Source organism: Salvelinus namaycush, chromosome 6 (assembly GCF_016432855.1).
Source record: "Salvelinus namaycush isolate Seneca chromosome 6, SaNama_1.0, whole genome shotgun sequence".
Lineage (NCBI taxonomy): Eukaryota > Metazoa > Chordata > Actinopteri > Salmoniformes > Salmonidae > Salvelinus > Salvelinus namaycush.
The window spans coordinates 51,004,987-51,021,020 of NC_052312.1; the positions used below are offsets into that span (position 1 = coordinate 51,004,987).

General features: G+C 43.0%; 1 protein-coding gene across 2 annotated transcripts in view; it reads left to right on the forward strand.

The window, feature by feature from the left end:
* Window positions 1-16,034, forward strand: part of cand1 (cullin-associated and neddylation-dissociated 1) — an 81,278-nt gene that overhangs the window by 17,356 nt on the left and 47,888 nt on the right. For both annotated transcript variants that reach the window (XM_038996792.1, XM_038996793.1), the window contains exons 3-4: window positions 1,185-1,339; window positions 13,083-13,206. In XM_038996792.1, coding sequence (XP_038852720.1) covers window positions 1,185-1,339; window positions 13,083-13,206 — 279 coding nt within the window. The remainder of the gene's footprint in view (window positions 1-1,184; window positions 1,340-13,082; window positions 13,207-16,034) is intronic.

Sequence of the window (16,034 nt, forward strand, 5' to 3'; positions counted from 1 at the left end):
GAAGGAGTACCAGGTAGTTTATATTGATATATATATTGTGTTGTGTTCCAGCCTGGGCCTGTTGGTCAGTAAGGTGAAGGAGTACCAGGTAGTTTATATTGATATATATTGTGTTCCAGCCTGGGTCTGTTGGTCAGTAAGGTGAAGGAGTACCAGGTAGTTTATATTGATATATATATATTGTGTTGTGTTCCAGCCTGGGCCCGTTGGTCAGTAAGGTGAAGGAGTACCAGGTAGTTTATATTGATATATATATTGTGTTGTGTTCCAGCCTGGGCCTGTTGGTCAGTAAGGTGAAGGAGTACCAGGTAGTATATATTGATATATATATTGTGTTGTGTTCCAGCCTGGGCCCGTTGGTCAGTAAGGTGAAGGAGTACCAGGTAGTTTATATTGAGATATATATTATGTTGTGTTGTGTTCCAGCCTGGGCCTGTTGGTCAGTAAGGTGAAGGAGTACCAGGTAGTTTATATTGATATATATATATTGTGTTGTTTTCCAGCCTGGGCCCGTTGGTCAGTAAGGTGAAGGAGTACCAGGTAGTTTTATATTGATATATATATTATGTTGTGTTCCAGCCTGGGCCCGTTGGTCAGTAAGGTGAAGGAGTACCAGGTAGTTTATATTGATATATATTGTGTTCCAGCCTGGGCCCGTTGGTCAGTAAGGTGAAGGAGTACCAGGTAGTTTATATTGATATATATATATTGTGTTGTTTTCCAGCCTGGGCCCGTTGGTCAGTAAGGTGAAGGAGTACCAGGTAATTTATATTGATATATATATATTGTGTTGTTTTCCAGCCTGGGCCTGTTGGTCAGTAAGGTGAAGGAGTACCAGGTAGTTTATATTGATATATATATATTGTGTTGTGTTCCAGCCTGGGCCCGTTGGTCAGTAAGGTGAAGGAGTACCAGGTAGTTTTATATTGATATATATATTATGTTGTGTTCCAGCCTGGGCCCGTTGGTCAGTAAGGTGAAGGAGTACCAGGTAGTTTATATTGATATATATATTGTGTTGTGTTCCAGCCTGGGCCTGTTGGTCAGTAAGGTGAAGGAGTACCAGGTAGTTTATATTGATATATATATTATGTTGTGTTGTGTTCCAGCCTGGGCCCGTTGGTCAGTAAGGTGAAGGACTACCAGGTAGTTTATATTGATATATATATTGTGTTGTGTTCCAGCCTGGGCCCGTTGGTCAGTAAGGTGAAGGAGTACCAGGTCGAGACTATAGTGGACACACTGTGTACCAACATGCTGGCAGACAAGGAACAGCTCCGAGACATCTCCAGCATCGGACTGAAGACGGTCATAGGAGAACTGCCCCCTGCATCCAGCGGTAAGTACCACCATGACCCTTGACCCCTAACCTGTACCCTGATGTCTTTTCACTAGACATGGGCCTTCACAAAGCTGATCTTGGATCAGTTTTCCCTTTTTTTAGATTGTGATGAGTAAGATTACGTGGACAGGATGGCCTGATCCTAGGACTGATCCTAGGACTGATCCATGAACTGATGGACTATCCCCTCTATTGATGGTGTTGTAGTGTGTTAGTTAAACCAGTTAGATGATGAACTGATAGACTATCCCCTCTAGTGATGGTGTTGTAGTGTGTTAGTTAAACCAGTTAGATAATGAACTGATAGACTATCCCCTCTAGTGATGGTGTTGTAGTGTGTTAAACCAGTTAGATAATGAACTGATAGACTATCCCCTCTAGTGATGGTGTTGTAGTGTGTTAAACCAGTTAGGTAATGAACTGATGGACTATCCCCTCTAGTGATGGTGTTGTAGTGTGTTAAACCAGTTAGGTAATGAACTGATAGACTATCCCCTCTAGTGATGGTGTTGTAGTGTGTTAGTTAAACCAGTTAGATAATGAACTGATAGACTATCCCCTCTAGTGATGGTGTTGTAGTGTGTTAAACCAGTTAGATAATGAACTGATAGACTATCCCCTCTAGTGATGGTGTTAGTTAAACCAGTTAGATAATGAACTGATAGACTATCCCCTCTAGTGATGGTGTTGTAGTGTGTTAAACCAGTTAGATAATGAACTGATAGACTATCCCCTCTAGTGATGGTGTTGTAGTGTGTTAGTTAAACCAGTTAGATAATGAACTGATAGACTATCCCCTCTAGTGATGGTGTTGTAGTGTGTTAGTTAAACCAGTTAGATAATGAACTGATAGACTATCCCCTCTAGTGATGGTGTTGTAGTGTGTTAAACCAGTTAGATAATGAACTGATGGACTATCCCCTCTAGTGATGGTGTTGTAGTGTGTTGAACCAGTTAGATAATGAACTGATAGACTATCCCCTCTAGTGATGGTGTTGTAGTGTGTTAGTTAAACCAGTTAGATGATGAGCTGATAGACTATCCCCTCTAGTGATGGTGTTGTAGTGTGTTAAACCAGTTAGATAATGAACTGATAGACTATCCCCTCTAGTGATGGTGTTGTAGTGTTAGTTAAACCAGTTAGATGATGAACTGATAGACTATCCCCTCTAGTGATGGTGTTGTAGTGTGTTAAACCAGTTAGATAATGAACTGATAGACTATCCCCTCTAGTGATGGTGTTGTAGTGTGTTAAACCAGTTAGATAATGAACTGAAAGACTATCCCCTCTAGTGATGGTGTTGTAGTGTTAGTTAAACCAGTTAGATGATGAACTGATAGACTATCCCCTCTAGTGATGGTGTTGTAGTGTGTTAAACCAGTTAGATGATGAACTGATGGACTATCCCCTCTAGTGATGGTGTTGTAGTGTGTTGAACCAGTTAGATAATGAACTGATAGACTATCCCCTCTAGTGATGGTGTTGTAGTGTGTTAGTTAAACCAGTTAGATAATGAACTGATAGACTATCCCCTCTAGTGATGGTGTTGTAGTGTGTTAAACCAGTTAGATAATGAACTGATAGACTATCCCCTCTAGTGATGGTGTTGTAGTGTGTTAAACCAGTTAGATAATGAACTGATAGACTATCCCCTCTAGTGATGGTGTTGTAGTGTGTTAAACCAGTTAGATAATGAACTGATAGACTACCCCCTCTAGTGATGGTGTTGTAGTGTTATTTAAACCAGTTAGATAATGAACTGATAGACTATCCCCTCTAGTGATGGTGTTGTAGTGTTAGTTAAACCAGTTAGATAATGAACTGATAGACTATCCCCTCTAGTGATGGTGTTGTAGTGTGTTAGTTAAACCAGTTAGATAATGAACTGATAGACTATCCCCTCTAGTGATGGTGTTGTAGTGTGTTAAACCAGTTAGATAATGAACTGACAGACTATCCCCTCTAGTGATGGTGTTGTAGTGTGTTAGTTAAACCAGTTAGATAATGAACTGATAGACTATCCCCTCTAGTGATGGTGTTGTAGTGTGTTAGTTAAACCAGTTAGATAATGAACTGATAGACTATCCCCTCTAGTGATGGTGTTGTAGTGTGTTAAACCAGTTAGATAATGAACTGATAGACTATCCCCTCTAGTGATGGTGTTGTAGTGTGTTAAACCAGTTAGGTAATGAACTGATAGACTATCCCCTCTAGTGATGGTGTTGTAGTGTGTTAAACCAGTTAAGTAATGAACTGATAGACTATCCCCTCTAGTGATGGTGTTGTAGTGTGTTAAACCAGTTAGATAATGAATTGATAGACTATCCCCTCTAGTGATGGTGTTGTAGTGTGTTAAACCAGTTAGATAATGAACTGACGGACTATCCCCTCTAGTGATGGTGTTGTAGTGTGTTAGTTAAACCAGTTAGATAATGAACTGATAGACTATCCCCTCTAGTGATGGTGTTGTAGTGTGTTAAACCAGTTAGATAATGAACTGACAGACTATCCCCTCTAGTGATGGTGTTGTAGTGTGTTAGTTAAACCAGTTAGATAATGAACTGAAAGACTATCCCCTCTAGTGATGGTGTTGTAGTGTGTTAAACCAGTTAGATAATGAACTGATAGACTACCCCCTCTAGTGATGGTGTTGTAGTGTTAGTTAAACCAGTTAGATAATGAACTGATAGACTATCCCCTCTAGTGATGGTGTTGTAGTGTTAGTTAAACCAGTTAGATAATGAACTGATAGACTATCCCCTCTAGTGATGGTGTTGTAGTGTGTTAGTTAAACCAGTTAGATAATGAACTGATAGACTATCCCCTCTAGTGATGGTGTTAGTTAAACCAGTTAGATAATGAACTGATAGACTATCCCCTCTAGTGATGGTGTTGTAGTGTGTTAAACCAGTTAGATAATGAACTGATAGACTATCCCCTCTAGTGATGGTGTTGTAGTGTGTTAGTTAAACCAGTTAGATAATGAACTGATAGACTATCCCCTCTAGTGATGGTGTTGTAGTGTGTTAGTTAAACCAGTTAGATAATGAACTGATAGACTATCCCCTCTAGTGATGGTGTTGTAGTGTGTTAAACCAGTTAGATAATGAACTGATAGACTATCCCCTCTAGTGATGGTGTTGTAGTGTGTTGAACCAGTTAGATAATGAACTGATAGACTATCCCCTCTAGTGATGGTGTTGTAGTGTGTTAGTTAAACCAGTTAGATGATGAGCTGATAGACTATCCCCTCTAGTGATGGTGTTGTAGTGTGTTAAACCAGTTAGATAATGAACTGATAGACTATCCCCTCTAGTGATGTTGTTGTAGTGTGTTAAACCAATTAGATAATGAACTGATAGACTATCCCCTCTAGTGATGGTGTTGTAGTGTGTTAAACCAGTTAGATGATGAACTGATGGACTATCCCCTCTAGTGATGGTGTTGTAGTGTGTTGAACCAGTTAGATAATGAACTGATAGACTATCCCCTCTAGTGATGGTGTTGTAGTGTGTTAGTTAAACCAGTTAGATGATGAGCTGATAGACTATCCCCTCTAGTGATGGTGTTGTAGTGTGTTAAACCAGTTAGATAATGAACTGATAGACTATCCCCTCTAGTGATGGTGTTGTAGTGTTAGTTAAACCAGTTAGATGATGAACTGATAGACTATCCCCTCTAGTGATGGTGTTGTAGTGTGTTAAACCAGTTAGATAATGAACTGATAGACTATCCCCTCTAGTGATGGTGTTGTAGTGTGTTAAACCAGTTAGATAATGAACTGAAAGACTATCCCCTCTAGTGATGGTGTTGTAGTGTTAGTTAAACCAGTTAGATGATGAACTGATAGACTATCCCCTCTAGTGATGGTGTTGTAGTGTGTTAAACCAGTTAGATGATGAACTGATGGACTATCCCCTCTAGTGATGGTGTTGTAGTGTGTTGAACCAGTTAGATAATGAACTGATAGACTATCCCCTCTAGTGATGGTGTTGTAGTGTGTTAGTTAAACCAGTTAGATAATGAACTGATAGACTATCCCCTCTAGTGATGGTGTTGTAGTGTGTTAAACCAGTTAGATAATGAACTGATAGACTATCCCCTCTAGTGATGGTGTTGTAGTGTGTTAAACCAGTTAGATAATGAACTGATAGACTATCCCCTCTAGTGATGGTGTTGTAGTGTGTTAAACCAGTTAGATAATGAACTGATAGACTACCCCCTCTAGTGATGGTGTTGTAGTGTTATTTAAACCAGTTAGATAATGAACTGATAGACTATCCCCTCTAGTGATGGTGTTGTAGTGTTAGTTAAACCAGTTAGATAATGAACTGATAGACTATCCCCTCTAGTGATGGTGTTGTAGTGTTAGTTAAACCAGTTAGATGATGAACTGAAAGACTATCCCCTCTAGTGATGGTGTTGTAGTGTGTTAAACCAGTTAGATAATGAACTGACGGACTATCCCCTCTAGTGATGGTGTTGTAGTGTTAGTTAAACCAGTTAGATAATGAACTGATAGACTATCCCCTCTAGTGATGGTGTTGTAGTGTGTTAAACCAGTTAGATAATGAACTGATAGACTATCCCCTCTAGTGATGGTGTTGTAGTGTGTTAAACCAGTTAGATAATGAACTGATAGACTATCCCCTCTAGTGATGGTGTTGTAGTGTGTTAGTTAAACCAGTTAGATAATGAACTGATAGACTATCCCCTCTAGTGATGGTGTTGTAGTGTGTTAAACCAGTTAGATAATGAACTGACAGACTATCCCCTCTAGTGATGGTGTTGTAGTGTGTTAGTTAAACCAGTTAGATAATGAACTGATAGACTATCCCCTCTAGTGATGGTGTTGTAGTGTGTTAGTTAAACCAGTTAGATAATGAACTGATAGACTATCCCCTCTAGTGATGGTGTTGTAGTGTGTTAAACCAGTTAGATAATGAACTGATAGACTATCCCCTCTAGTGATGGTGTTGTAGTGTGTTAAACCAGTTAGGTAATGAACTGATAGACTATCCCCTCTAGTGATGGTGTTGTAGTGTGTTAAACCAGTTAAGTAATGAACTGATAGACTATCCCCTCTAGTGATGGTGTTGTAGTGTGTTAAACCAGTTAGATAATGAATTGATAGACTATCCCCTCTAGTGATGGTGTTGTAGTGTGTTAAACCAGTTAGATAATGAACTGACGGACTATCCCCTCTAGTGATGGTGTTGTAGTGTGTTAGTTAAACCAGTTAGATAATGAACTGATAGACTATCCCCTCTAGTGATGGTGTTGTAGTGTGTTAAACCAGTTAGATAATGAACTGACAGACTATCCCCTCTAGTGATGGTGTTGTAGTGTGTTAGTTAAACCAGTTAGATAATGAACTGAAAGACTATCCCCTCTAGTGATGGTGTTGTAGTGTGTTAAACCAGTTAGATAATGAACTGATAGACTACCCCCTCTAGTGATGGTGTTGTAGTGTTAGTTAAACCAGTTAGATAATGAACTGATAGACTATCCCCTCTAGTGATGGTGTTGTAGTGTTAGTTAAACCAGTTAGATAATGAACTGATAGACTATCCCCTCTAGTGATGGTGTTGTAGTGTGTTAGTTAAACCAGTTAGATAATGAACTGATAGACTATCCCCTCTAGTGATGGTGTTAGTTAAACCAGTTAGATAATGAACTGATAGACTATCCCCTCTAGTGATGGTGTTGTAGTGTGTTAAACCAGTTAGATAATGAACTGATAGACTATCCCCTCTAGTGATGGTGTTGTAGTGTGTTAGTTAAACCAGTTAGATAATGAACTGATAGACTATCCCCTCTAGTGATGGTGTTGTAGTGTGTTAGTTAAACCAGTTAGATAATGAACTGATAGACTATCCCCTCTAGTGATGTTGTTGTAGTGTGTTAAACCAATTAGATAATGAACTGATAGACTATCCCCTCTAGTGATGGTGTTGTAGTGTGTTAAACCAGTTAGATGATGAACTGATGGACTATCCCCTCTAGTGATGGTGTTGTAGTGTGTTGAACCAGTTAGATAATGAACTGATAGACTATCCCCTCTAGTGATGGTGTTGTAGTGTGTTAGTTAAACCAGTTAGATGATGAGCTGATAGACTATCCCCTCTAGTGATGGTGTTGTAGTGTGTTAAACCAGTTAGATAATGAACTGATAGACTATCCCCTCTAGTGATGGTGTTGTAGTGTTAGTTAAACCAGTTAGATGATGAACTGATAGACTATCCCCTCTAGTGATGGTGTTGTAGTGTGTTAAACCAGTTAGATAATGAACTGATAGACTATCCCCTCTAGTGATGGTGTTGTAGTGTGTTAAACCAGTTAGATAATGAACTGAAAGACTATCCCCTCTAGTGATGGTGTTGTAGTGTTAGTTAAACCAGTTAGATGATGAACTGATAGACTATCCCCTCTAGTGATGGTGTTGTAGTGTGTTAAACCAGTTAGATGATGAACTGATGGACTATCCCCTCTAGTGATGGTGTTGTAGTGTGTTGAACCAGTTAGATAATGAACTGATAGACTATCCCCTCTAGTGATGGTGTTGTAGTGTGTTAGTTAAACCAGTTAGATAATGAACTGATAGACTATCCCCTCTAGTGATGGTGTTGTAGTGTGTTAAACCAGTTAGATAATGAACTGATAGACTATCCCCTCTAGTGATGGTGTTGTAGTGTGTTAAACCAGTTAGATAATGAACTGATAGACTATCCCCTCTAGTGATGGTGTTGTAGTGTGTTAAACCAGTTAGATAATGAACTGATAGACTACCCCCTCTAGTGATGGTGTTGTAGTGTTATTTAAACCAGTTAGATAATGAACTGATAGACTATCCCCTCTAGTGATGGTGTTGTAGTGTTAGTTAAACCAGTTAGATAATGAACTGATAGACTATCCCCTCTAGTGATGGTGTTGTAGTGTTAGTTAAACCAGTTAGATGATGAACTGATAGACTATCCCCTCTAGTGATGGTGTTGTAGTGTGTTAAACCAGTTAGATAATGAACTGACAGACTATCCCCTCTAGTGATGGTGTTGTAGTGTGTTAGTTAAACCAGTTAGATAATGAACTGAAAGACTATCCCCTCTAGTGATGGTGTTGTAGTGTGTTAAACCAGTTAGATAATGAACTGATAGACTATCCCCTCTAGTGATGGTGTTGTAGTGTGTTAAACCAGTTAGATAATGAACTGACAGACTATCCCCTCTAGTGATGGTGTTGTAGTGTGTTAGTTAAACCAGTTAGATAATGAACTGATAGACTATCCCCTCTAGTGATGGTGTTGTAGTGTGTTAGTTAAACCAGTTAGATAATGAACTGATAGACTATCCCCTCTAGTGATGGTGTTGTAGTGTGTTAAACCAGTTAGATAATGAACTGATAGACTATCCCCTCTAGTGATGGTGTTGTAGTGTGTTAAACCAGTTAGGTAATGAACTGATAGACTATCCCCTCTAGTGATGGTGTTGTAGTGTGTTAAACCAGTTAAGTAATGAACTGATAGACTATCCCCTCTAGTGATGGTGTTGTAGTGTGTTAAACCAGTTAGATAATGAATTGATAGACTATCCCCTCTAGTGATGGTGTTGTAGTGTGTTAAACCAGTTAGATAATGAACTGACGGACTATCCCCTCTAGTGATGGTGTTGTAGTGTGTTAGTTAAACCAGTTAGATAATGAACTGATAGACTATCCCCTCTAGTGATGGTGTTGTAGTGTGTTAAACCAGTTAGATAATGAACTGACAGACTATCCCCTCTAGTGATGGTGTTGTAGTGTGTTAGTTAAACCAGTTAGATAATGAACTGAAAGACTATCCCCTCTAGTGATGGTGTTGTAGTGTGTTAAACCAGTTAGATAATGAACTGACGGACTATCCCCTCTAGTGATGGTGTTGTAGTGTGTTAAACCAGTTAGATAATGAACTGATAGACTACCCCCTCTAGTGATGGTGTTGTAGTGTTAGTTAAACCAGTTAGATGATGAACTGATAGACTATCCCCTCTAGTGATGGTGTTAGTTAAACCAGTTAGATAATGAACTGATAGACTATCCCCTCTAGTGATGGCGTTGTAGTGTGTTAAACCAGTTAGATGATGAACTGATAGACTATCCCCTCTAGTGATGGTGTTGTAGTGTGTTAAACCAGTTAGATGATGAACTGATAGACTATCCCCTCTAGTGATGGTGTTGTAGTGTGTTAGTTAAACCAGTTAGATAATGAACTGATAGACTATCCCCTCTAGTGATGGTGTTGTAGTGTGTTAGTTAAACCAGTTAGATAATGAACTGATAGACTATCCCCTCTAGTGATGGTGTTGTAGTGTGTTAGTTAAACCAGTTAGATAATGAACTGATAGACTATCCCCTCTAGTGATGGTGTTGTAGTGTGTTAGTTAAACCAGTTAGATAATGAAGTGATAGACTATCCCCTCTAGTGATGGTGTTGTAGTGTTAGTTAAACCAGTTAGATAATGAACTGATAGACTATCCCCTCTAGTGATGGTGTTGTAGTGTGTTAAACCAGTTAGATGATGAACTGATAGACTATCCCCTCTAGTGATGGTGTTGTAGTGTGTTAGTTAAACCAGTTAGATAATGAACTGATAGACTATCCCCTCTAGTGATGGTGTTGTAGTGTGTTAGTTAAACCAGTTAGATAATGAACTGATAGACTATCCCCTCTAGTGATGGTGTTGTAGTGTGTTAAACCAGTTAGATAATGAACTGATAGACTATCCCCTCTAGTGATGGTGTTGTAGTGTGTTAAACCAGTTAGATAATGAACTGATAGACTATCCCCTCTAGTGATGGTGTTGTAGTGTGTTAAACCAGTTAGATGATGAACTGATAGACTATCCCCTCTAGTGATGGTGTTGTAGTGTGTTAAACCAGTTAGATAATGAACTGATAGACTATCCCCTCTAGTGATGGTGTTGTAGTGTGTTAGTTAAACCAGTTAGATAATGAACTGATAGACTATCCCCTCTAGTGATGGTGTTGTAGTGTGTTAAACCAGTTAGATAATGAACTGACAGACTATCCCCTCTAGTGATGGTGTTGTAGTGTGTTAGTTAAACCAGTTAGATAATGAACTGATAGACTATCCCCTCTAGTGATGGTGTTGTAGTGTGTTAGTTAAACCAGTTAGATAATGAACTGATAGACTATCCCCTCTAGTGATGGTGTTGTAGTGTGTTAAACCAGTTAGATAATGAACTGATAGACTATCCCCTCTAGTGATGGTGTTGTAGTGTGTTAAACCAGTTAGGTAATGAACTGATAGACTATCCCCTCTAGTGATGGTGTTGTAGTGTGTTAAACCAGTTAAGTAATGAACTGATAGACTATCCCCTCTAGTGATGGTGTTGTAGTGTGTTAAACCAGTTAGATAATGAACTGACGGACTATCCCCTCTAGTGATGGTGTTGTAGTGTGTTAGTTAAACCAGTTAGATAATGAACTGATAGACTATCCCCTCTAGTGATGGTGTTGTAGTGTGTTAAACCAGTTAGATAATGAACTGACAGACTATCCCCTCTAGTGATGGTGTTGTAGTGTGTAAGTTAAACCAGTTAGATAATGAACTGAAAGACTATCCCCTCTAGTGATGGTGTTGTAGTGTGTTAAACCAGTTAGATAATGAACTGACGGACTATCCCCTCTAGTGATGGTGTTGTAGTGTGTTAAACCAGTTAGATAATGAACTGATAGACTACCCCCTCTAGTGATGGTGTTGTAGTGTTAGTTAAACCAGTTAGATGATGAACTGATAGACTATCCCCTCTAGTGATGGTGTTGTAGTGTTAGTTAAACCAGTTAGATAATGAACTGATAGACTATCCCCTCTAGTGATGGTGTTAGTTAAACCAGTTAGATAATGAACTGATAGACTATCCCCTCTAGTGATGGCGTTGTAGTGTGTTAAACCAGTTAGATGATGAACTGATAGACTATCCCCTCTAGTGATGGTGTTGTAGTGTGTTAAACCAGTTAGATGATGAACTGATAGACTATCCCCTCTAGTGATGGTGTTGTAGTGTGTTAGTTAAACCAGTTAGATAATGAACTGATAGACTATCCCCTCTAGTGATGGTGTTGTAGTGTGTTAGTTAAACCAGTTAGATAATGAACTGATAGACTATCCCCTCTAGTGATGGTGTTGTAGTGTGTTAGTTAAACCAGTTAGATAATGAAGTGATAGACTATCCCCTCTAGTGATGGTGTTGTAGTGTTAGTTAAACCAGTTAGATAATGAACTGATAGACTATCCCCTCTAGTGATGGTGTTGTAGTGTGTTAAACCAGTTAGATGATGAACTGATAGACTATCCCCTCTAGTGATGGTGTTGTAGTGTGTTAGTTAAACCAGTTAGATAATGAACTGATAGACTATCCCCTCTAGTGATGGTGTTGTAGTGTGTTAGTTAAACCAGTTAGATAATGAACTGATAGACTATCCCCTCTAGTGATGGTGTTGTAGTGTGTTAAACCAGTTAGATGATGAACTGATAGACTATCCCCTCTAGTGATGGTGTTGTAGTGTGTTAAACCAGTTAGATAATGAACTGATAGACTATCCCCTCTTGTGATGGTGTTGTAGTGTGTTAAACCACTTAGATAATGAACTGATAGACTATCCCCTCTAGTGATGGTGTTGTAGTGTTAGTTAAACCAGTTAGATGATGAACTGATAGACTATCCCCTCTAGTGATGGTGTTGTAGTGTGTTAGTTAAACCAGTTAGATAACGAACTGATAGACTATCCCCTCTAGTGATGGTGTTGTAGTGTGTTAGTTAAACCAGTTAGATAATGAACTGATGGACTATCCCCTCTAGTGATGGTGTTGTAGTGTGTTAAACCAGTTAGATAATGAACTGATAGACTATCCCCTCTAGTGATGGTGTTGTAGTGTGTTAGTTAAACCAGTTAGATGATGAACTGATAGACTATCCCCTCTAGTGATGGTGTTGTAGTGTGTTAGTTAAACCAGTTAGATAATGAACTGATAGACTATCCCCTCTAGTGATGGTGTTGTAGTGTGTTAGTTAAACCAGTTAGATAATGAACTGATGGACTATCCCCTCTAGTGATGGTGTTGTAGTGTGTTAAACCAGTTAGATAATGAACTGATGGACTATCCCCTCTAGTGATGGTGTTGTAGTGTGTTAAACCAGTTAGATAATGAACTGATAGACTATCCCCTCTAGTGATGGTGTTGTAGTGTGTTAAACCAGTTAGATAATGAACTGATAGACTATCCCCTCTAGTGATGGTGTTGTAGTGTGTTAAACCAGTTAGATAATGAACTGATAGACTATCCCCTCTAGTGATGGTGTTGTAGTGTGTTAAACCAGTTAGATAATGAACTGATGGACTATCCCCTCTAGTGATGGTGTTGTAGTGTGTTAAACCAGTTAGATAATGAACTGATAGACTATCCCCTCTAGTGATGGTGTTGTAGTGTGTTAAACCAGTTAGATAATGAACTGATAGACTATCCCCTCTAGCAAGATGTCCTCCTTACTAACTTGGTTTATCTTCAGCTGTGTTCAGGCCTTTTCCAGTCATGTGGAGGGAGAGATGGAGAAGAGAGCATCTGTTAACAGCCTTGCTTCCCCATCACCTTCAGGCATCAGCCATCTTGCCTGACAGCAGTATGACTCATTTAGCTAACTCTGTCTTTCCCCTCTCCAACCGCCCCCATGTTTCTCTCTCTAGGCTCGGCCCTGGCTGCCAGCGTGTGTAAAAAGATCACAGGCCGTCTGACCAGTGCCATCGCCAAGCAGGAGGATGTGTCAGTTCAGCTGGAGGCTCTGGACATCATGGCTGACATGCTCTGCAGGTGTGTGTGTTCTCCACTGTCTGACCGCTGGTCTGGACCCAGGTTGGTGTGTGTGTTCTCCACTGTCTGACCGCTGGTCTGGACCCAGGTTGGTGTGTGTGTTCTCCACTGTCTGACCGCTGGTCTGGACCCAGGTTGGTGTGTTCTCCACTGTCTGACCGCTGGTCTGGACCCAGGTTGGTGTGTTCTCCACTGTCTGACCGCTGGTCTGGTCCCAGGTTGGTGTGTGTTCTCCACTGTCTGACCGCTGGTCTGGTCCCAGGTTGGTGTGTGTGTTCTCCACTGTCTGACCGCTGGTCTGGACCCAGGTTGGTGTGTGTGTTCTCCACTGTCTGACCGCTGTTCTGGTCCCAGGTTGGTGTGTGTGTTCTCCACTGTCTGACCGTTGGTCTGGACCCAGGTTGGTGTGTGTTCTCCACTGTCTGATCGCTGGTCTAGACCCAGGTTGGTGTGTGTTCACCACTGTCTGACCGCTGGTCTAGACCCAGGTTGGTGTGTGTTCACCACTGTCTGACCGCTGGTCTGGACCCAGGTTGGTGTGTGTTCTCCACTGTCTGACCGCTGGTCTGGACCCAGGTTGGTGTGTGTGTTCTCCACTGTCTGACCGCTGGTCTGGACCCAGGTTGGTGTGTGTGTTCTCCACTGTCTGACCGCTGGCCTGGACCCAGGTTGGTGTGTGTGTTCTCCACTGTCTGACCGCTGGCCTGGACCCAGGTTGGTGTGTGTGTTCTCCACTGTCTGACCGCTGGTCTGGACCCAGGTTGGTGTGTGTGTTCTCCACTGTCTGACCGCTGGCCTGGACCCAGGTTGGTGTGTGTGTGTTCTCCACTGTCTGACCGCTGGTCTGGACCCAGGTTGGTGTGTGTGTTCTCCACTGTCTGACCGCTGGCCTGGACCCAGGTTGGTGTGTGTGTTCTCCACTGTCTGACCGCTGGCCTGGACCCAGGTTGGTGTGTGTGTTCTCCACTGTCTGACCGCTGGCCTGGACCCAGGTTGGTGTGTGTGTTCTCCACTGTCTGACCTCAGGCCTGGACCCAGGTTGGTGTGTGTGTTCTCCACTGTCTGACCGCTGGCCTGGACCCAGGTGTGTGTGTGTGTTCTCCACTGTCTGACCGCTGGCCTGGACCCAGGTGTGTGTGTGTGTTCTCCACTGTCTGACCGCTGGCCTGGACCCATGTTGGTGTGTGTGTTCTCCACTGTCTGACCGCTGGCCTGGACCCAGGTTGGTGTGTGTGTTCTCCACTGTCTGACCGCTGGTCTGGACCCAGGTTGGTGTGTGTGTTCTCCACTGTCTGACCGCTGGTCTGGACCCAGGTTGGTGTGTGTGTTCTCCACTGTCTGACCGCTGGTCTGGACCCAGGTTGGTGTGTTCTACACTGTCTGACCGCTGGTCTGGACCCAGGTTGGTGTGTGTGTTCTCCACTGTCTGACCGCTGGCCTGGACCCAGGTTGGTGTGTGTGTTCTCCACTGTCTGACCTCAGGCCTGGACCCAGGTTGGTGTGTGTGTTCTCCACTGTCTGACCGCTGGCCTGGACCCAGGTGTGTGTGTGTGTTCTCCACTGTCTGACCGCTGGCCTGGACCCAGGTGTGTGTGTGTGTTCTCCACTGTCTGACCGCTGGCCTGGACCCATGTTGGTGTGTGTGTTCTCCACTGTCTGACCGCTGGCCTGGACCCAGGTTGGTGTGTGTGTTCTCCACTGTCTGACCGCTGGTCTGGACCCAGGTTGGTGTGTGTGTTCTCCACTGTCTGACCGCTGGTCTGGACCCAGGTTGGTGTGTGTGTTCTCCACTGTCTGACCGCTGGTCTGGACCCAGGTTGGTGTGTGTTCTCCACTGTCTGACCGCTGGTCTGGACCCAGGTTGGTGTGTGTTCTCCACTGTCTGACCGCTGGCCTGGACCCAGGTTGGTGTGTGTTCTCCACTGTCTGACCGCTGGTCTGGACCCAGGTTGGTGTGTGTGTTCTCCACTGTCTGACCGCTGGCCTGGACCCAGGTTGGTGTGTGTGTTCTCCACTGTCTGACCGCTGGCCTGGACCCAGGTTGGTGTGTGTGTGTTCCCCACTGTCTGACCGCTGGCCTGGACCCAGGTTGGTGTGTGTGTTCCCCACTGTCTGACCGCTGGCCTGGACCCAGGTTGGTGTGTGTGTTCTCCACTGTCTGACCGCTGGCCTGGACCCAGGTTGGTGTGTGTGTTCTCCACTGTCTGACCGCTGGCCTGGACCCAGGTTGGTGTGTGTGTTCTCCACTGTCTGACCGCTGGCCTGGACCCAGGTTGGTGTGTGTGTTCTCCACTGTCTGACCGCTGGCCTGGACCCAGGTTGGTGTGTGTGTTCTCCACTGTCTGACCGCTGGCCTGGACCCAGGTTGGTGTGTGTGTTCTCCACTGTCTGACCGCTGGCCTGGACCCAGGTTGGTGTGTGTGTTCTCCACTGTCTGACCGCTGGCCTGGACCCAGGTTGGTGTGTGTGTTCTCCACTGTCTGACCGCTGGCCTGGACCCAGGTTGGTGTGTGTGTTCTCCACTGTCTGACCGCTGGCCTGGACCCAGGTTGGTGTGTGTGTGTGTTCTCCACTGTCTGACCGCTGGTCTGGACCCAGGTTGGTGTGTGTGTGTGTTCTCCACTGTCTGACCGCTGGTCTGGACCCAGGTTGGTGTGTGTGTGTGTTCTCCACTGTCTGACCGCTGGTCTGGACCCAGGTTGGTGTGTGTGTGTGTTCTCCACTGTCTGACCGCTGGTCTGGACCCAGGTTGGTGTGTGTGTGTGTTCTCCACTGTCTGACCGCTGGTCTGGACCCAGGTTGGTGTGTGTGTGTTCTCCACTGTCTGA